At 45.3% G+C, this 20,730-nt stretch overlaps 2 protein-coding genes across 4 annotated transcripts; both read right to left on the reverse strand.

Annotated features, from left to right (window-relative positions):
• On the reverse strand, nucleotides 3,585-9,085 carry C3H1orf123 (chromosome 3 C1orf123 homolog). 3 transcript variants are annotated; one of them, XM_005678394.3, is made up of 8 exons: nucleotides 9,003-9,085; nucleotides 8,711-8,794; nucleotides 7,636-7,692; nucleotides 7,202-7,283; nucleotides 6,963-6,994; nucleotides 5,611-5,688; nucleotides 4,769-4,834; nucleotides 3,585-3,832 (listed from the first exon to the last, which is right to left on the reverse strand). In XM_005678394.3, the coding sequence occupies exons 1-8, from the start codon at nucleotides 9,006-9,008 to the stop codon at nucleotides 3,755-3,757; spliced, it is 483 nt and encodes a 160-aa protein (XP_005678451.1). In that variant the 5' UTR covers nucleotides 9,009-9,085; the 3' UTR covers nucleotides 3,585-3,754. The 3 variants fall into 3 exon arrangements, with proteins under 3 accessions (XP_005678451.1, XP_017899795.1, XP_017899798.1); XM_018044306.1 differs by lacking the exon at nucleotides 5,611-5,688; XM_018044309.1 differs by lacking the exons at nucleotides 8,711-8,794; nucleotides 9,003-9,085 and adding an exon at nucleotides 8,579-8,684.
• MAGOH (mago homolog, exon junction complex core component) lies at nucleotides 11,469-19,890 on the reverse strand. Its single transcript, XM_005678393.3, has 5 exons — nucleotides 19,700-19,890; nucleotides 17,154-17,212; nucleotides 15,107-15,217; nucleotides 12,834-12,916; nucleotides 11,469-11,740 (listed from the first exon to the last, which is right to left on the reverse strand). The coding sequence occupies exons 1-5, from the start codon at nucleotides 19,785-19,787 to the stop codon at nucleotides 11,641-11,643; spliced, it is 441 nt and encodes a 146-aa protein (XP_005678450.1). The 5' UTR covers nucleotides 19,788-19,890; the 3' UTR covers nucleotides 11,469-11,640.

Below are 20,730 nucleotides of genomic sequence, written 5' to 3' on the forward strand. Positions count from 1 at the left end.
TTATATCTTCTAACTCTGTTAAAAACTTCTAACTTTCACTGTATATGTCCGTTCTTCTCCCTGGTTCTTTGACCATGTTTATGATCACTATCCTGAACTCCTTCCTGGGTAGATTGCCTGTCTCCACTTCACTTAGTTATTCTCCTTAGCTTTTATCTTGATCCTTCCTCTTGAACTTGTTCCTCTGTCACCTCACTTTGCTTAAATTGCTGTTTGTATGTTTATGTATCTGGTAGGTTAGTTGTTTCCACACCTGGGAGAAGTGGTCTTCTGTAGGAAACGTCCTGTGTCCCAGCAGCCCACTCCCCTCTTGTCACTCAAGTTATATGCTCTAAGGTTTCCCCCATGAGGGCTGTGTGGGCCCTTCCATTTGGCAGGCTATGAGGACAGTCTGGCAGGCTTGGGTAGCCCCCAGTCCAGTATGTTGCCAGGCCCTGCCTTATGTGGAGGCTGTAGGCTCTTTGTTGGCAGGGCTATGTCACAAGGCAGCTGACTACAGAGCCCCAGGTAGCCCTGGGGCTAGTGCTGGCTCACTGGTGGAGCCATGGGCCAGAAACTCCAGGACTGTAGCCTGCCCTCTGGTGGGTGAAGCCAGGTCCTGAGGTTAGTGTCAGACTACTGGCAGGCAGAGCTGGGACTTGGAGTCTAGTTGCAAGGCACCAGGATCCCAGAGCTGATGTCAGATCACTGGCGGAAGTGGGGGGTGGGGGGAGGGTGGATTCCTGACACAGTTGGATGGAGTCTGAGATGTCCCAAAGTTTTGCTGACCTGCTAGTGGACAGGGCCAAGCTGGTCCCAGGGTGATCTCCTGTGGTCCAACTGGGTCAGGAGGCTGTGGGATTATGGTTTTCTTGTCTCTGGTGTCTGTCTTCTTGTGGGTGAGGCTGGCCTAAAGGTTAGAACAGGCTTCATGGTGGGCAGGGATGGGTTCCAGGGAATTCTGGGACTGGTGCCTTCCACTGGTAGGTGGAACTGGGAGCTGGGCCTTGTAGTGGGTAGGGTAGTGTCCAGAGGCAGCTGTGGGCTCATGAAGTCTTTAGACAGCTGCGTGCTGACTGCTGGGGCTGCATCCCCTTCTAGTTAGTTCTTTGGCCTGTGTCCCAGCAGTAGTGCCTAGAGGCTGTTGTGTGGGGCCAGATCTTGGTGATAATGAGCTAGAGAAAGGAATCCACAATTTGGGTGCCCAGCAGCACCAGCATCCATGTGATAGAAGCAGCTCCCAAGAATGGCTGCCACTAATTTGTTTCCAGGGGTGCTACAGTTGTGCCCCTCCCATCCCCAGGAGACTCCAAGACCAGCTGGCAGGCTCCTTTCAAGTTAGTGCTTTTGCCCTGGGTCCCAGAGAGTGTGAAATTGTGTGCCCTTTAAGAGTTACGGAGAAGGAAATGGCAACCCACTCCAGTATTCTTGCCTGGAGAATCCCATGGACAGAGAAACCCGGTGGGCTACAGTCGTCCATGGGTTGCAAAGTCAGACACGACTGAGCAACTGTCACTTCACTTTTAAGAGTTGTCTCTATTTCCCCCAATTTTGTGGGACTCCTGAAACCAAGCCCCTCTGGCCTTCAAAGTCAAATGCTCTGCACACATATCTCCCCAGTGCAGGACCTCCTGTGAGAAGAACTTCTGCAATGTAATTCTCTAGCTTGTGGGAGCGTGCCCCTCCTACCTATCTTGTTATGGTTCCTTCTTTGTATCTTTAGTTGTAGATGTTTCCCAGGAGTTTCCCATCTTTTTCAGTGATGGTTGTTCTACCAATAGTTGTGATTTTGGGGTGTTTGCAAGAGGTGAGCTCAGTTCTTTCTACACTATCTTGGCCAATCTGTCAGTCACGAGCATTTTGAGATTCAGTTCCGTTACTTTTCGGGGTGGGATGTACTTGGGTTGCTGTAGATGGGTGTGTTTTTGTATTGAATTGTGTTCTGCATGTTGCCAGTGTACTGAAATGCATTTGATTTCTCTATACTGACACTACATCCAGTGCCTGCTTATGTTTTTGGATTTGCTAAGTGGAAAATCACAATCTGTGAAAAGTGAGTTATTTCTTCCTTTTTGGTCTCTTCACCTTACTTTCTTTTCAGTCTTACTATGCTAGGGGGTGGGGACAATGATGAAGAGTGATCCAGGATATCCTCATCTCACCCCGATCTTGAATGGAATACTTCTAACATTTCATTTACTCTGAGTTTCCTATAGATATGATTTGTGAGGTGAGGGTAGTTTCTTTCTGTTCCTAGTTTGCTAAGCGTGTCTATGGTTTGTTGTTGAATTGTACCAAATACTGTTTTGCATCTATTGACATAATTGACTTCAGCTTTCCATCTGTTACTGATTATTTATGTTCCTCTACCTCCTAAAAGATGAGAAATTAATGTACAATATAAAGAGAACCTTGAGATCCTTTTAGTGCTTGCCTTTATAACACGTACTGGCTGGTACAGGGAATAAACCCTGAAAGGCTATTATTTACCCAGCCTGATGCTCCTCGCTTGCTTTCAGGCCAGGCAGTAGACTGTTCCCAGTGGGTGGGGGCTGGCAGAAATGCTGGCTGAGGGAGGCCAAAGGAGCCCTGCCCTCTCAGGGGCAGAAAGCACAGGCCCAGGAACTGAGAACGTGAGGGGTCTAGAGGACACGTGACACAGCTGCCAGACTGGCACAGGTGGGCATCTCTTCTCCACCTTTAGACATGGCCAGGTTTTCCTGCCGTGTGGGGATCCCCTTCCTAGAGCCCCACAACTAGCCCTGGAGTGGGCAGACCCTCTCCTAGAGGGCCACTCAGAAAAATGAAGACAGTAATTTTTTACTTCCAAAGAATCCCAGGCTCCAGCAGAACACTGAAGAAGACTAAGTCCTCTCGTAACAGCCTTGCCAAATGGCAGTCTCTGGTATGGAGCTACAAGCTTGCCCTAATGACCTGACCATGCACGGAACCACTCTCTCCATCATGTAGAGGATCTGCAGGCCCAGGGAAGCAGGCCCATGAGACCAGAGGCCACGACTGTTGTCTGCACACCTCCACATGGCTGTTCAGGGGTAGAAGACAGAAGTGTGACCACAAAGGGGACAGACCAGGACCATGAGGAGAGGCAGGAAGCAGAGAGGCTAACTCAGTACAGGGAAGAGCCTTCACAGGGATTCCCCTGGTGGGAGGGGACTGCCCCATCACAGCAAGCGAGCAGAGACCCAATGGCCAGCTGGCAGGGACTAGAGACGATTCATGCTGGGACAGAACTACCGACCTCCAAAGTCCCTCTGAACCCTGGGACATGCAGCGACACCAGCTAACAGAAACGCCTGGGTTTACCTGAGGGTCAGTCTGGTCAATGTAATGTTCTGGGTGAGGACTGCTGGGTTCAGCATCATTCCACAGGCTCAGCTGCCCTCTGTAGCAATAACTTGACACCTTTGGTCCCTGGCTCGGCCTGCGCACTCCCCCGGCGGTTGAGAGCCCTTGGGAAGTCTGTGCGCCTGTTTTGCTAGCTGGATCAGGCTATGATTTGGTACTGCGGGAAGGTGCCAAGAGGCCATCAGAGCCCTCCAACATGGAGAGGGGTGGAAGGAGTGGAGTAGCCATGCACCCAGTGGTGTAGCACAAATGGGGACTTTATTGGTGGGGCTCGGGGAGCTGCGGCAGAGCCGAGCGTGCAGGCTGCGAGGGCCTGCACAACTGCCAGATGAGGGACGAGGGGGCCAGCCTCTGCTTGGGGCACGTTGTCCCTTTTCAGTTCTTAGAGGCAAGTGTACAGGAAGAGGGATCAGCACTTCACAAACTGGTGGGCGACCTCGTAGATTCCCACAGACTCCTGAGCCTTTTCGTCATAGTCAGTCCAGTCCTGTGGGGAAAAGGGCAGTGTTAGCCTCAGGCAGCCTGGGACAGCGTGGGGAGAACAGAACTGGGACTTAAAGGCACAGCTCAGGCTCTAACTCAGACTTCAGGAGCATGTCTGACCCAGGACATGGAAAGACTGCTCAGGTCTGAATTCCTCCTCCTCTGGCTTTGTGATTTTTCAAGTCCCTAGCTTTCCTGAGTCTTGGTTCTGTCCTATTTTAAAAAAGGGAACGATAGATTTTATGGTGAACGTTGAAAGAAATGAGTTAACACATGTAAAAGTACTTGGCATGGTGACAGGCACATATGAGAGCTCATTAAATCCAGTTACTGTCATTATGCAGATTGAATTTTTTGTCCTTCCTTCTTCTGAGGCCTGACCACAAGCCTTCCTCATCTGCAAGGCAGTAACCTGTCCAGTGGTCCAGTTGACTCTTGGTGTTCACAGTAGTTAATGTTCTATAAAGTCTCCACAAGCACTGAATTAGTGAATACTGAACTCACTGCTCCCAGGGGAAATACAGGTTAGGTTCCTGGGAGCATCTGATCACAATATTTTCCTCAACCAATCAATACATAACCTTGTTTCATGTATGTTTCTGTTTAAAAACACCTTATCTAAATAATACATGTGTGTGTGTATGTATGAATGAATATAGTTGATTCATTAAGACTGGACTCATGGCCAACAGCACTGTGTCTCACGCCTAAACAAAGCTTATCTAAGATGTATTTTCTCCAAAAGGCACATCCCAGCCTTCCTGCATGTGATCACTAGGTAGCCCTTTAGCACCACACGTTGGGTTATCGTAAAAACCAGAATCACCAACAAAAAGCACAAAAGTGTGGAGCCAGCATCTCGCTGAAGAGCCTTGTTCACCAAAAGGATAATTCCCACCAGGTGCTGTATAGCTCCCCACAGGGCCGCCAAGTCCTGTACCTTCTCCTGTAGGTTAATGTCACTGAAGACTGTCCCCGATTCCACACCCTCGGCAGCAAACCCAGCCTGCAGGTGACAGGAAGGCAGCAGTTAATTGGAGGGGAAGGCACCAGTGTGGCAGGTGGGCCTGGCCAGGGAGCCCACCCATCTCACAACCCCCTGGCACAGAAGGACACAGACGCAGTGTGGGATACTGTTCTGGGGACACAGACGCAGTGTGGGATACTGTTCTGGAAGTATCCAGATCTTCTGAATACTGAGATCCCAGGGCCTAGCAGCTGCCCTGGGACTAAGACTGGTTTCTCCAAATTAGAGTCCTGGCCTAGAAGGCAGGAGGTGTAGGGTAAACCCTTCCATCACCCCTGGTTTCCTGAAAGACCCCGGGCATGTCACTTCCCTCTCTGCACCTCAGTTTTCTTACTTATGAAATGCAGATAACAATATAATCTCTTTTGCCTACCTCAAAGGGTTGTGAGGTGAAAATGCTACACACATCTAGTGCCATGAGCACTGGCTCTGGAGTTGGACTGATGTGGGTTCAAATAACTGCTCCAGTGTTTACTAACTGCTTCCCCTGAGCAAGTCACAAAATCTCTGAAGTTCTTTCCTCACCTGAAAAACTGGATGAATAAACCTCACAAGGTTACTGTGAGGATGAAGTGAGGTAACATTAAAAGTAACAAGTCTGGTGTCCAACACAGGCTGGCTGTTTAAGAGATGACAATGACTATTCTTAGGAAGGCGAATTCCTGCTGCAGGGTCTGCAGGAAGCACAGTTCTGCTGTCACTTCCTGCAGTATACACCTTCCCCAAATATACAGGTTCCCTGGGAAGACAGGTACCTGGGGCTGGAAATCCACTGGTTCAAGTCCTCGACACTCAAACTCGACTATTGTCTTGAACTTCTCGTTGTCTTCAGCCTATAAGGGAAGTTTGAGGAGGAGCCAGGATGATCCCACGGCCCCTGTGAGCCCAGAATGGGCCTCAGGAGCTACTCCTCTCTCTCTGGAAGAAAGCCACCTTGGCACTGGCTCACCGTGAGGTCTTTCTGAATATGGACTTTCGGGTTGGGGCGCCTGGATGTGAGCTCACACACAGTTGTGCTTCTCTTCCTTTCTGGGCCTAAGATTGTCAGATGGAGCTGAGGAACCCACTACAGCTTTACCGTGAGACTGAACTAGGTGTAAAGTGCCCAGCATAGGACCTGACTCATTGGTCAATAAATGGTAGATAAAATTATCAAAGTAAAAACTATGAGAAGAATACTGAGGTAAAAGGTTTCCAGATCATCCAAAGGGCCTTGGTACACTTAGCTGTGGCCTTTTGGTAACCATCTGCCATGCTGTCAAGGCGGGGGCTGACTTAAGGCCTTTGAAGTGGGATATGCATGTGGAGGATACTCACTGAATGGAGTGCTGTAACCAAAATTTGTGCCTACCTGACCCTTGGGTCCATACGTCCCAGGGACTACACCTACACATTCATTCTCGTTCACTCACTGTTCACTGTAGAAACACTTTCTGCATGCCAACCAAGTGCCTGTCCTTGGTGTAGTTCTGTTTCCTGGTCTCTCTTTCACTAGATGATGATTTACTTGAGGGCAAGTCCTTATGTGATTTTTTAACTTCAGGACAAAGCTGAGAGTTTGGCATAAGGCAGGCATTTTTCAAAAACACCAAATAAGGAATGGATAAAGACAAGTAATTGCCCTTCTTTAAATACAGACCCAAAGCATGCATTCCCCCCCTCACTTCTGGACTAATACGCTATGCAGTAACATAAATAAATGTCTAATAAAATCAGATAGCAAGGATGGATGCACCATTCAAAGGACTATCCCACCCATGGATGCAGAGAAGGCTCACTAGTCCTCTAAGATATAGACAAGGCAAGTGTTCCCAGCATTGGAAACTGAGTGGCCAGGTTGGGTCAGAGGTCACGTGAGCTCCCACAGCCCAGCACTTTTAAGAAAGCACTACAGTAGCCTGGTTATGAGTCTTTTTCCTCCCAAGCATTCAGGCAGTGTAAGGTGAATAAATGACTGACACAATGAATGAAGGAACAAGTTAGCATGTGCAGTCAGTCAGTCCCGCAGCTCATCACTCTGGTGCAGGTGTAACTCTGGAACACAGGCCTCCTGGTTCCCAGCTTCGATCTAATCCCACCATGCCTGCCACTGCAGCGGGAAACTTACGTTGTAAGACTTGATGGTGCTGCTCAAAATCTCTGAAATGTAAAAGAGAAGACAAAGTTGATTTGAGTCCACATCCTGGCTCTACCAGGTACCCAGATGGTGCTCTGTGCAAGAGTCTACTGTAGAGGCTTGGATACCTCAGGCCTGCGTCCACCCACAGGTAACATGAGCATGCTTTCAGTCTGGTACCAGAAAGCTGTGGGCCAGCCTGGCAGAGGCAGTATCCATGGCCTACCTACCAATGGAGTTTTCCCTCGAACACAGCTTGCACTTCTGGACCATAGAGGCACTGCCACGGCCTCCCTTCAGTGCCACACTGTCCTGGCAAGCAGGAAACAGAACCTCTAGTCACATATCAGTCAGGTGTAAGGGTCCTCAGGAGACCCAATCTTACCACTTATTATCCAGTTAAAGAGATGAAGACCCAGACAGGGTGAGGAACTTGCCAGGACAAGAATCCTGGGGAGGCTTCTTGAGACTGAGAAAAGGACGACCCCTTGATTTTGAACTCTTGCCTCACATCCCAGAGTCTATTGTTCCCAGTGCTGATCACACCAATGCCTGCCCTCCCAAACCACAGAAAGTGGGGTCCAAAGGCCAGAGAGCTTAGGGCCACAGATCCCTGCCCAGAGACCTGTGTTTGTGTGGATATAGTGGTGGGGGGAGCAGTTACCATCAGCCGAATGTACTGCCACTTCTCTGAAATCTCACCACAGTTGCCACATTTCATCTTGAGGAGAGGGGAAAAGAGTATTAGTAAAGTAGTTGGCTCAGCTGGGCAGACGCTGAGGGAAGGGCAAGAACGGGGTGAGGTGGGCAGGCTCACAATCTTATCAGCCATCCAAGGACACAACAGGACTGATCTCTGGGCAAAGTGTTTCTCACGGTGACAGGCCCATCCTCCTCTACGAAGAGCTCAGTCTGGCTACGGAGTCAAAGCTCATGTGGTACAGAAATGGCTTCAAAGTCCCCAGGACACTCACTGAGTTAGGAGCTTCCCCTGTGTTCTCACAGGCCCTGGAGGTTGCTGGTAGAAACACTTATCACTCTGTTGCTACTCTATCTCTTTGTCTCCTTCTCTAAATTCTGCTTTTTGAAGCTAGAGACCATCAATTCCTCAAGTAAGACACCGTATTCCGGCTTCAAAAAATTTGAAAATAAACGTGGTCAGAAGGCTTCCTGAAAAAGGGATTTTTTCCAGGTATTGAAGGATATTGGGATTTAGACAAGAAGGAAAACAGATGAGAAGCTCCGGAATGTGGGAAAGTGAAGGGCCTCAACTGCTCAAATAAGGCGAGGACCTCTGTAGACCATGCCACTAGGGTACCAGATTTACAAATATGGGTTGGGAGAAGTAAGGATGGAGCCCCGCACAAAAATAAAACCTAATCAAGAAAAGAGGTGAAATTACTCTTACTAAATAATCACAAGATCCCTGCAAATAGTCTTTCATTTAGTGTCTGTTTACATAACATGAAACATTTAACGGAGGCAAAAATTACAAAAGGAACTTCAAGACACTGCTAATTAAGAATTAATCAATAAACTCTTAAAAAGATAACATAAAAATCTACCCAGGATAAAAGAGAACATTTAATAAGGATTTCTCATCTTACCCGAGAGAAAGCTCCTGTTCACTACTGAGATCAGGATGGGAAAGTTTTACGCGAGCCGGGCCTTGGCGCCCCCACCAGAGCCCAGAAGTGCCTGCAGCCTAGACGTCTAGAGCCCCGCCCCTCCAGCCTCACCTTCAGGTACCACCGGAAGTCTTCGCCCACTGGCCGGAGGTTGGTGACATTTTCCAGCGTGGCTTTGAGCTGCAGCGCGATTTTCTGAGAGAAGGGGCGCCATGGCGACTGCGTCAACAGCGCCTGCGCAGCCCCTGCCCCGCCCCTCTCCTCCCTTCCCGCACGAGCTTTGCCTCCCGGCTCCTTCTCAGCACAAGCCCTCTCTCCTCAATCCCTCGTGGCGCGACCTCCTGCCTCCTAGGTTCTCGCCACCTGCCGGCTCCTGCCCTGTCGGCGGCTCGCTCCCACTTACCCCCATGGCAGCCCGGCCCACCCAGCGCTTGCTGCGGTGACTGCTTTGCGGCTCGTCGTAAACGGCGGGCGCTGCCTGCGCACCCTCGGTGCGGCTCTGGGCGGGGCCTGGAGGCGGGTGTACGCGGGCCGCTGCTTTCCCAGGGCACCTGGTCTTTTAGGCAAAGCCGTATTGTGGAGGTAGTCTGAGACCGCAATTAGCCGGGGTTCAGACCCGCGGAAGGCCCCCTCCAGCAATCGGTAATTAGATATTTACTGAACGGCAAGTCAGTTTGAGGGACGTCGCACCAAACAAGACAGTTCTGCCCGAAACCTCTGCCGGGTCCTCACTATTCTGCCTTCCTTCACTCAGCCTTGCCCCGGCTCCCTGCCTGCCCGCCGATGCATCTTAGATCACGTCAGTTCACGCTGCCCAGGGCCGGCTTCGCAGATTTGGGAGACGATTTGCTTTAAACTGCTCGTACCTCTTTACCAAGGGGACCTTTCGGAGGGTTGTCTCGTGTGCATGTCCTTCCGGTGGTCCCCAAGACTGGGCACTCCCCTTCAGCTTACTCTTCCTCTGGGTTCCCGGTTTGCTCTAGCATACATTCACTCAAACTGTGCTTTTGTCCAGGGCTCCTCTGAGACCATACAGGAGCTGTAAGCATTACAAAGAACAGCCTGTTTGAGGCTTTTATAGCCTCCTGAGGTCTAGATTGTTTAAAATTTGGAGCGACTCTTTATGATGTCTACTTTGCCACAAACTTACCTGATTGCCGCCAGGTACCCTTCAATAGCAGAGGGTGCACTGCAGACAGAACCCCGACATCTCAGGTCCCAGATCGGCAGCTAACTTGCTGCTCTTTTTCCATATTTTTTTTCCCTGTGATCTTTGGAGGAGGCAAAGTAGGGTGTGTGTGTGTGTGTCTATCTTTGGGACCCTGTTATCTTTTTTTCTCCCCGGTATTCTCCCCTGTGCTGGGTCTTCATTGCTGCAGATGGGCTTTCTCTAGTTGCAGCAAACAGAGGCTAGTCTCTAGGACTCATTAGTTCTTGGCACATGCCCTTAGTTGCTCCGCAACATGTGGAAATCTTCCCAGATCAGAGATTTAACTCATGTCTCCTGCAGTGCCAGGTGCTGGACCACCAGGGAAGTCCTGGGACCCTGTGATCTTTGAAGGAGGCAAAGTAGGGGCGTGTGTGTGTGTGTGAAGGAGGCAAAGTAGGGTGTGTGTATGAAGGAGGCAGAGTAGGGTGTGTGTGTCTCTGTGATCTTTGGAGTCAAAGTAGGGCGTGTGGTGGGGAAACACTTGCTCAGGACTATTTAGGACCTGTCCCAAGTTGGCCACTCTTGAGACATGTTGAGCTGAGCTTTATCACCTCCCCTCAATCAAATGAGATTTAGCAAGACCGTGCCCACTATCCGTTCAGTCAGCAGTTTGCCTAAGGAAGCCATGCAACCTAGCAGCAAGAAAAATTTCCTGCAGATCTACCTGCTGAACAAATCCCCACACTATCTATACCAACTAGGTCACTTCTTAAATGGCTGTTAGAATTCTGACTTTAAAATGAATTATTGGAAAGGTTTTCTGAGACTAGCCACTTTATCCCTTATAATATATTAAACCAAGTATACTTCCCCATAGTGAAATAGTTTCAGATATATCTTTAAAACTGATTTTTAAAACTCCAACTTCCAGCTTCCCTGGTGGCTCAGTGGTAAAGAATCCACCTGCTAATGCAGGAGACATGGGCTTGAACCCTGGTCTGGGGATCCAACATGCTGCAGAGCAACTAGGCCCATGCACCACCACTACTGAGCCTGTGCTCTAGAGCCCAGAAATCACAACTACTGAGCGCATGTGCCACAACTGCTAAGCCTGTGCCCTAGAGTTCATTCTCCACAAGAAAAACCAGCACAGTGAGAAGCCCAGCAATACAAGAGTAGCCCCTGCTCTCCACAACTAGAGAAAAGCCCGAGCAGCAACGAAGACTAGCACAGCCAAAAATAAAAATAAGTAAAAAAACCCAAAACACCCTCCAACCTCAATTATACCTCAGTAAAGCTAGATGAAAAAAATCAAAATATCAACCATACCACTTTACTCCCTAAAAAATTAATATTTCATTAATACCAAATATGCAGTATTTAAATTTTCTTACTGATGGCAACTTTACATTTCCTGAATCATGATCCAAGCAGGGTTCGAACGTTGTATTTATTATGTGATTATATGTCTCTCAAATCTTCTTTAACATTCCCACTCCATCTCCATTTATGTTTGCAGCTTTTTTTTTTTTTTAAGAAATCAGATCACTTATCCTGGAGTTTCCTCTGGTTACTGATTGGATTTCCAGTTATTTTTTAGCATGTTTCTCTAATCTTTTACTTCCTATAAACTGGTAGTTATATGTACAGAGTTGATTAGATTTTTGGCAATACTTCACATAAGAACCTAGTGTTAAAAAGTAATTTGAGACAAGTTCACATGTTCAGGTCTTTATAAAATAAAAAAAAATTGCTTTTTGTTATGTATTTATTAAAGACAATCATTTATAGTTTATAAAAAAAATACTGCCCTGATATACACAAAAATGTCTAGATAATGGTAATTAAAAGCAGCACTCCCACCCCCCTTGTGTCCACACCAATGTTCCATCTAGATTGGCTTAATCTTGAAGTGTAATCCAATAAGACTGAAGACCAAACACTTCAGGTCCTGGACAAGATAATAAAATACTCGTAAGCCTTCTGGATCCCTGTAATGCAAGAGGAAAAAGATGTTTAAAAAGCTGAAAAAACTCAGCAAAAAATACCATTTAATAACCCAGATTACTTATGTACCAGGATATTCCTCGTAAGAGGATTTACAGAATTAAAACTTTGAAAACAACCAAATGTCCAAAAAGAAGAAAAAGTCTATATACATTAAAATGGAATATTAAGAAGTAATTTAAAACATTAAGGTTTTTTAAGAAGGAAATGCTTATATTAAGTAGAAAAAAATCATGATTAAAGTAACAGACTGTTGATCTCAATTTTTTGTGCTTTAAAAGACTATTTTTTAAAGCACAGGAAAAACACAGAAATACTTTAATGGTTATCTGATAATTTTATGGGTGATTTTCACCTTTCTACATTTCTGTATTTCCTATATTTTCTACAGTAAGCACATATTACTTTCAGAATTAGGAAAACTTCCTTTTTAAGAGGTAGTGCTAAGCAGGACCAAGAGACTCACTCAACCTTACTATGGCATAAGTGGGTAAGAACAGGGAGACTGTTCATAGGAAGACAACTATGCCCAACATGTACTGATGTGAACTATATCTAATCCCAAATCCTCAAAACACAAGAGACAAAGAGGCTGCCAAATTCTAATGATTCTGTGTATACAGTGTATTCATGTCTCAATAATTTACCCTGACAAAAAGGAATTTTGAAATTTATATTCTAAATGATTTCAAGTCTCACTAAAGTCAGGCTTTAAGATGTGCAATCTGAATAACCAACACTGAGGAAGGTACCCAGACTCACTGATCTCACAGGTATTCCCAGCAGTTGTTTTCTTTTTGGCCAGACTCTCCCACTTTGGCTGCTCCTATGGCATTACCCTGTGGGTGCATCACTGAGAAGCGCTCACTGACGACGACTGACTAAAACACCAAAAGCAAAAGGAGCAAGCCCTTGAAGATAATCTGGGAGTCTCTCTACTGATGGGGACAAAGCTGGCCAGTTCTTAGATCTGTACCAGATTATTATCTTACCATAACAGTCTCAATTTGATCATGGGTTTCGTATCAGCATGCTCGAAAACAGACATATCTGGATATAAGGATCATGTGTACTTACTTGGATTGATTGACATCAATAAGGGAACCAATTTTTGATGTTGTGAAAGAAATGTGTTCGTCTCCAATGACAATTTCAAGCTCCTAGAAACATTGAAAGAAATATCAATCCAAATTGGTTTTTCATCACACAGGAGAAGGGTTCATCATCTTCCAAATCACATGAACTCTAATACAGATGGCCACACTACCAAGACCAACCTGAGCCCTAGACTGTACTGGGTACTAGAAACAAAGAGATAAATGGTATGACCTAAATACTGGTTTAGTGCTTGAGTAGCTTATACTTAGTTGTGTCTGTGAGGCTCCACATTTGGAAGAATTTACATTGTGTTTCATATAGGAGTTTTCATTGTTAACAACGTGGAGTAACATGTATAAATCTGTTTTACAAATACAAGAATCTAACATTTAAGGGCAACATTGGACAAGAAAAGGAATTCCAGACCTTGAGTTAATCCCAGCTTTCTCACTTACTAGTTGTATGCCCTTGGGCCTGAATTTCTAAAGAATGAAAGAAGTACCACAATCTTAAAAAAAAAAAAAAAAAAAATCTATTGGGTGGGGAATGGGGGGGTGGTCTATGAGACAGATCGGCAAAACCAAACAAAGATTTCTGCCCTTGTGGAACTTATAAACCTATTGAGCTCTACTTCTTTTTAAAAAATATTTATTTAATTTATTTGGCTGTGCTGGTCTTCATGCAGGAGCTTTAGTTGAGGCATATGGGATCTAGGTCCCTGAGCAGAGACCGAACCCGGGGCCCCCTGAATTGGGAGCATGGAGTGTTAGCCACTGGATCACAGGGGAAGTCCCCTGAGTTCTACTTCTTAACATTCAGACTTGAAATGTTAATGTTTTGTTGTACTTGTGTCAGATTTCTTTTTCAAGATAAATATTACAGTTTAGACCCACCTCCCACTCTATTCTCCTGCATGCCCAGAAGGTGGAATGTATTCTTTCCACTCATGGTTTTAGATTACATTGCAGTTTTTTGTTTTCAGCCACAGGGCATGGCTTGTGGGATCTCGGTAGTGAAAACGCCAAGTTCTAACCACTGATCACCAGGGAATCTCCATATTGAGTTAAAATTGGTTTGTTACATAAGTACAATAAGTTTCTGTCATACAGTTGATTCCCTTTACAAATTTTGCACACTCAGCCCCTTCTCTCTAATAACCACTACTCTGTTTTTTGTATCTATGTGGTTCCAGTTGGTTTGTTAATTTATTTTGGTTTTTGTTTATTTTCAACAAAGTTTTTATATGTAGATGAAGTTCATTATTTTTAGATGCTTGAGAATATTCATCATCATGCATAAGGAAAACCAAACAAGACAATTTCAGACAATGATAAATGCTATGAAGACAAAAGCCAGTTCTTATTTAAGTGATAAGAAAAGGCATTTTAAATTAGATAGGCTCTTAAGACATCACTGAAGAAGTGACATTTGAAGACCTCAAAAATAAAGACAGTCTCAGATAATGTTCCAGGCAATATATAGCAGACGCAAAGGTTCTAAACTAAGAAGCACCTAGGTGAATCTGAGTAACAGAAATAAGACCGATGAGATTTAAACCCAGTGAGAGATGGCGAAAATGGTAGAAGGTAAGCTGGGAGTTTGGATTTTATTTTAAATGCAGCGGGAAGCCAGAGTTTAAAATCAGTAGAATATATAAACAAATCTACATTTTAAAAGATTACTGTCACTCCAGGAAAGAAAAAACGGGCTCTACAGGACAAAAGAAGACACAATGAAATCAATTAGAAGTTGGAAGGCAGCATTAAAGTAGAAAGAAGAATCTTTCCTATTGATTTGGTCAAATACGACAGTGGCTTTTACTTTTTAATTACCACAATGTTTGCAGAATAAATACCTAAGCCAGAAATTTACACAGATAGACTTAGTTGCTGGCATGAATTTCCATTACATTGTTGGCATGACCATGTTTTATTTATCTTGCTATCTTCACAGTGTTTCGTCCATAGTGGTTACTCAGTAAGAAAAGTGGGTAGCAAATACTCTCAAGAAGTGGGAGGTGGACCAGAAGAAGAAATTCAGGGCTGGGCTCCCGGTGGTCCGCAGCTCCACCTGCTGTCCCTGGTCCTCCGTGTGGGCTTCGTACCGCCTTAGACCAAGGTGCTGGTGACCTGCTTGGTGCAGGGCTCCAGAACACACACAAATACTGAGTACATTCAGTGTCATATGCAGAGCAGGAAGCTTTATCTTATTTGTAAGATTTCTGCACTGTGGGTAGTTGCTAAAACACTCACCTGCCGGCCCACTCGGTCAGGAGGAGGCCACAAAGCATCATCCTCTTTGGTAATTTCACTGTCATCAATTATTCTCTTCAGTTCCTCCATCACACTTTTATGTACATAAGCCTGAAAGCAAGTTAAAAAACAGAATTTAAATTGTATCTCTAAGCAGCATTCTGACTCAGATAGTGCTGAAAGATTAAAAAAAAAAAAAAAAGACTAATGAAGATTTATTTCTGGCACCTCTGTAAATGTAAAGACAGTCCAGCTTGACTTCAGCATGCTAAGAGGATGGCAGGGTCAGAAGAGTCCAATGACTACACCTCAATCCCACATGTCTAGGTGTTTCTGTTTCTTGGTACATCCTATTCATATGGACCTACTCCTTGTAAAGGATATGTAACACCACCCATCATAGAGGCTTACAATAGGGGTTAAAATAGGACTACAGATGTGGTACCTAGTGTCATGACTAGAATCTAACATGCATTCAATGATGTTAAGTGCTTTCCCACACTCCCTTTTGCCTATTCAAATGCAAATTAAAAGAGCTCTATTGAGTGCTAGGTACCAGGGAATGCAGATGATACCACCCTAATGGCAGAAAGTGAAGAGGAACTAAAGGGCCTCTTGATGAAGGTTAAAGAGGAGAGTGAAAAAGCTGGCTTAAAACTCAACATTCTAAAAACTAAGATCATGGCATCCGGTCCCCTCACTTCATGGCAAACAGATGGGGAAAAAATGGAAACAGTGACAGACTTTATTTTCTTGGACTCCAAAATCACTACAGACAGTGACTGCAGCCATGAAGTTAAGACACTTGCTCCCCCGAAGAAATGCTATGACAAATCTAGCTCAGTGCTGTCGCTCAGTTGCTCTCTGACTCTTTGCGACCCCATGGACTGCAGCACGCCAGGTGTCCCTGTCCATCACCAACTCCCAGGGTCCACCCAAACTCATGTCCATTGAGTCGATGATGCCATCTGTCGTCCCCTTCTCCTCCCACCTAGACAGCATATTAAAAAGCAGAGACATCACTTTGCTGACAAAGGTCCGTATAAACAAAGCTATGTTTTTTTTCCCCAATAGTTATATACGGATGAGAGAGCTGAACTATAATGAAGGCTGAGCGCCAAAGAATTGATGATTTTGAACTGGGTGCTGGAGACTTGAGTCCCTTGGATAGCAAGAAGATCAAACCAGTCAATCATAAAGGAAATCAGTCCTGAATATTCATTGGCAGGACTGATCTTGAAGCTGAAGTTCCAATACTTTGGCCACCTGATGCAAAGAGCCAACTCATTGGTAAAGATTCTGATGCTGAGAAAGATTGAGGGCAGGAGGAGAAGAGGCCAACAGAGGATGAGATAGTTAGAGGACATCACCAACTAAATGGACATGACTTTGAGCAAACTCTGGGAGATACTGAAGGACAGGGAAGCCTGGTGTACTGCAGTCCATGGGGTTGCAAAGTCAGATATGACTTAGCAACTGAACAACCACCACCAAGGAATATATCAAACACTAAGTTAGTGACGGGTATGTTTCTCAGATGAAGCAACTGAGACTTATCAAGCTCAACCAGGAAATTTTCCCAAGGTCACATGTTAGTAAAAGATTCAAGGTTCAACACCAAGATCTGTAAGACTTCAATGATTATCAGTTATTAACTCATCACTATTAAAGAAAAACTAAAAGAGGATTTTAGAAAAACTTTAGAAGCCGTCTACAGAGACATGTATACTTTCCTATTCTTTATCTTTCAGTATTACTCCCAGATTGGACTTCCCTGGTGGCTCAGACGGTAAAGTGTCTGCCCGCAATTGCAATGCAGGAGGCCTGGGTTTGATCCCGGGTCAGGAAGATCCCCTGGAGAAGGAAATGGCAACCCACTCCAGTACTCTTGCCTGGAAAATCCCATGGATGGAGGAGCCTACAGTCCATGGGGTTGCAAAGAGTCGGACACGACTGAGCGCCTTCACTTTCATTACTCCCAGAAAGAATAAAAACAGGACACAAGGCTAAATGGTAGTGAATGAAAGGCCCTCAGAAGATTCATTACCTCTTTTCTGATCATGACATCATTTTTGTAATTGCTGTTGTTGGCATATCTCAATTTCCCTGTGAGGGACAAAAAACAAATTCAATATATAATAAAAACATAAAGAAAGTGTCATTAGCCTACCAAGACTATCAGCTATTGCTTAAAATGTATCCTAACTTACCCTTCAAATTGTCTAATAGTTTTAGTATTTACCCCTCTGGTGTTTCAGCAACACTAGTCTTTTCAGTTTTTCACTTTAGGCTTTGGTGAACAAAAAAATGTCACCTGCCTTGTCAGTAAACAAAGGCTATTGCAGCCATTAAGCCATCAGCCACTGCAGCCACACGACCCCCAGCCCCTTCCCAGAGGGTGCACTCTGAGGGGATTCAGGATGTTGAAAACAGGATACTGGTCCTGGACAGTTAAGGTGAACATCAAAGGAATGATTTCAAAGAGCCTAGCATCCTCCCATACAAAGAAAAATGCTAACTTCATTAACTTTAGATGTCTGGTATTTTATTAACAGTAACCTTTAGATGTTCTACCTGTTTTTTGTTTGTTTTGGGGTTTTTTTTTTCCCCTCTAAAACCTCCTATATATCCTGGCTCATCCCTCACCTCTTCAGAATAGTCCCTCAAAGCTATCTGAGAGCCTGTCTCCCAGGCTTATGTCCCCAGTGTTTCCACTAAATAAAACAATTCTCAAACTTTAAGTTATTAATTTTTTTCCCCAGTGAACACTATTAAATAACCATCTAGCCAAAAATACAGCTGACAGTGATTTACAATTCTTGCAAAAGGCAGCTCAGGTGTGATAAAAGAACAGACTTTTGTGACTGGCAAATCGTATCTCAGCTGGTTAATGTCCTCAGCTGAAAATAGGAGTGATTGATAACCTACCTACACACAGGGCCTTCAGAGGCTCAAAAGAATTGTGAAAGTTTCTGAAAACTATAAAATGGTTTTTACATATATTTACATATGACTGTGAAACACTGATCTATTCCTTTTCTAAACATGATAGAAAAGCTGTGGTTTTATTATTGAGCATTTTTGGTATACAAGGCCCTCTGTGACACTGTTCATCAAACAGGCTGATTTGGGTATATATGGTGGATATGAAGAAGATAAAAGGAAATAAAGGAGATAATTTTTTCCCTATAGAAGGCACACTAAAAAGAGGGAAAACAACTGATGCCTTACTGCACTGTGTCTCTGCCTCAAGTCTCTCTCCATTCAGTTCATTCTCCATAGAGTGGACAGAGTGAAACAGTAACAGGTGGATCCAATTGGGTCACTCTAATATTGACATTTTAATACTGACAACGGCTCCCCACTACCTTCTTGATAAAGTCCAAAATCCTCAATGTGGCTTCCTGCTAAGCTGAGCTCATTTCCAGCCTCATTCCTACAACAGGACTCTCACACAGAGCTGGAGTTAATCAAAATACAGTTCACCCTTAAACGATGTATGGGTTAGGTGCCTTCTTTCCGCTCCCAGAGTCTTTTCTGTTTCTTTCTACAACACCTTATACACTGTCTTATCATTGTTAACATAACTTTCTCCACAATTTGGGCTTGTCAGTTCATTCATGGGGTCCCAAAGAGTCTTAGCAACTGAACTACAAGAAGCTCATTTTTTATGCCTTCATTTAGTGGAAGCTTTCTGCCATCTTTCACTCCTTTTCCTTCACCATATTGGTCCCTCACCAAATCCTATCAATTGGCAAAGTCCTATTGGTTCTGCCTCCAAGTGTATCCTAAATCCTTCTCTACTTTTACTATCACTCTAGTTCTAACCAACATCCTTTTTCTCTTAACAATTGTAACCATCTCCTGTTAAGTAGTTTCCATTCTTGCCTATTCTGCACCTAATAATTACAATACTTTCTCAAGAATAGATTACACCTCTGCTTAAAACTTCCCAATTGCTTCCTGCTGCACTTAGAAAAAAAAAAATCCAAACTCACCAAGACTGTATGGGGTGGCCCCTGCCTACCTAATTGACATCATCTCCTACTATTCTCTCCGGAGTTTTCACTGCTCTTCAGCCACAATGGCCACATGAAACATGCCTAGCTCATCTCTGCCTAGAATGTTCTTTTCCCGAGCTGGCTCCTTCTTTGTCAATCAGAGCTCAGCTCGAACATCGGCTCTTCAGCGAGTTCTCCAATAGCTATCTTTCCTAAAAGCGGCCCATCAGCAATTGTTCCATCATTTTATTTTCTGATCACTCAACACTATCTGGGATATTTTTTGTTTACGACCTCCCAGTAAAAGAATACAAGCTCCACGAGAGAGGAAGCTTGTTTATCGTTCACTCCTACACCCCAGATTGTGGGAAGTGAGACTGGCACAGACAGGTGCTCAAGAAAGTTTGTTGAATAAAGCAATATGGTAAAAATCGTCACTAAACAGAAGCCCCAGCACACGGACAGAAAGAATCAGTGGGGCGGACAAGGATCGTCCCTTCCTCTAGTTCGTACATTACGGATCCCCGGCCTCCCCACTCTCCCGCCCCCAGGCCTAGTCCTCGCTCCCGGGGAGCCGGGAGGCTTCTCTCACCGTCGGGCCGGAACTCAAATTCCAGGAATTCGTGGCCGAATTTGCCTTTGTGCCCCACGTAGTAACGCAGGTAAAAGTCACTCTCCATGGCTCGCAAAACGGAGACAGACCGAACTTTTAAGAGCAATCCGCACCGCCACTAAAGGCGCCCAACACTGACGTTTACTGCGGCGCGAGGAGGTGACGTTAGGAAACGTCATCGTGCGTCGCGGAGCGACTCCCTCTCTCCTCCCACTTCCGGAGATGGGACCAGGAGACTTTTCCCCTCCCGCCGGAATAACGCCCTTTCCCCCGGAGGCGAAGTCGATTCAGCCCCACCCCCTCGGCCTGCGACTAGGAGAGGCTGAGGGGCTGTTCGTCAGTGTCCCCTTGGGGCTTGAGGCCGAAAGCTTGAGGCCCAGGCTCCAGTTTCAGTTAGGATACCCAACAGTGTGAGTCGAAACAGGCCCTTCACCGTCTCTGAACCTAGGTCGTCCCATCAGTAAAACAGGGTTAAAGGATCCGACCTCTTGGGAGAACGCAGCGCGGCGCGGCGTGTCTCTAACGTTGGCTCCGACTGAACTCTGCTGTTTAAAAATCAGTTCAAGAAACTTCTCAGCGACGCTTTCCCTAAATCCACAGTGGAGCTTGCCTTTTTTTTTTTCTTTTTTTTTTTTTTGCAACTAACTCTCCCGCACTTATTCTCCATTTTATCTCTACCTCACTTTTTCCCCTTTTTGCCTCACTGGCCTCTAGATGAGTTGTGAGTAAGAGTTAAGTTTTGAATGTTTGATCTCCCACTCCGCCCGTGCAATTGAATCGCCTTGGACTGAGCACCTAAAAAATACTGGTTCCAAACCAATAAAGCCAAAATCTTCCACATTGAACCTGTGTGTTGGTGTTTATATTTTCTCTGCAGTTTGAACCAAGACTGTGAACTACTGTCCAGGAAGCTCGTGTTTTCAGGCCTAAGTGGTTGACTGCGAATGTTTTCTCGGCTGTGGGTAATTTTTTCCTCCTTGATTAGGCCAAGGGCAACCAAACTCTTATTA

The sequence above is a fragment of the Capra hircus genome, chromosome 3, assembly GCF_001704415.2.
Source record: "Capra hircus breed San Clemente chromosome 3, ASM170441v1, whole genome shotgun sequence".
Classification (NCBI taxonomy): domain Eukaryota; kingdom Metazoa; phylum Chordata; class Mammalia; order Artiodactyla; family Bovidae; genus Capra; species Capra hircus.

Bases quoted from the DNA above. Each gene is read 5' to 3' on its own strand.
- C3H1orf123 (XM_005678394.3), bottom strand. The intron at 7,284-7,635 runs GTAACTGCTCCC...CCTGCTTGCCAG, and splicing joins GGCAGTACATTCGGCTGATG to GACAGTGTGGCACTGAAGGG. The intron at 3,833-4,768 runs GTACAGGACTTG...TTTTCCCCACAG, and splicing joins ACATTAACCTACAGGAGAAG to GACTGGACTGACTATGACGA.
- MAGOH (XM_005678393.3), bottom strand. From the start codon at position 19,787: ATGGAGAGTGACTTTTACCTGCGTTACTACGTGGGGCACAAAGGCAAA. The intron at 15,218-17,153 runs GTAATGAATCTT...ACTTGCTTTCAG, and splicing joins ATGTCATGATCAGAAAAGAG to GCTTATGTACATAAAAGTGT. The intron at 12,917-15,106 runs GTGAGTGTTTTA...CAATGTTTCTAG, and splicing joins CTGACCGAGTGGGCCGGCAG to GAGCTTGAAATTGTCATTGG.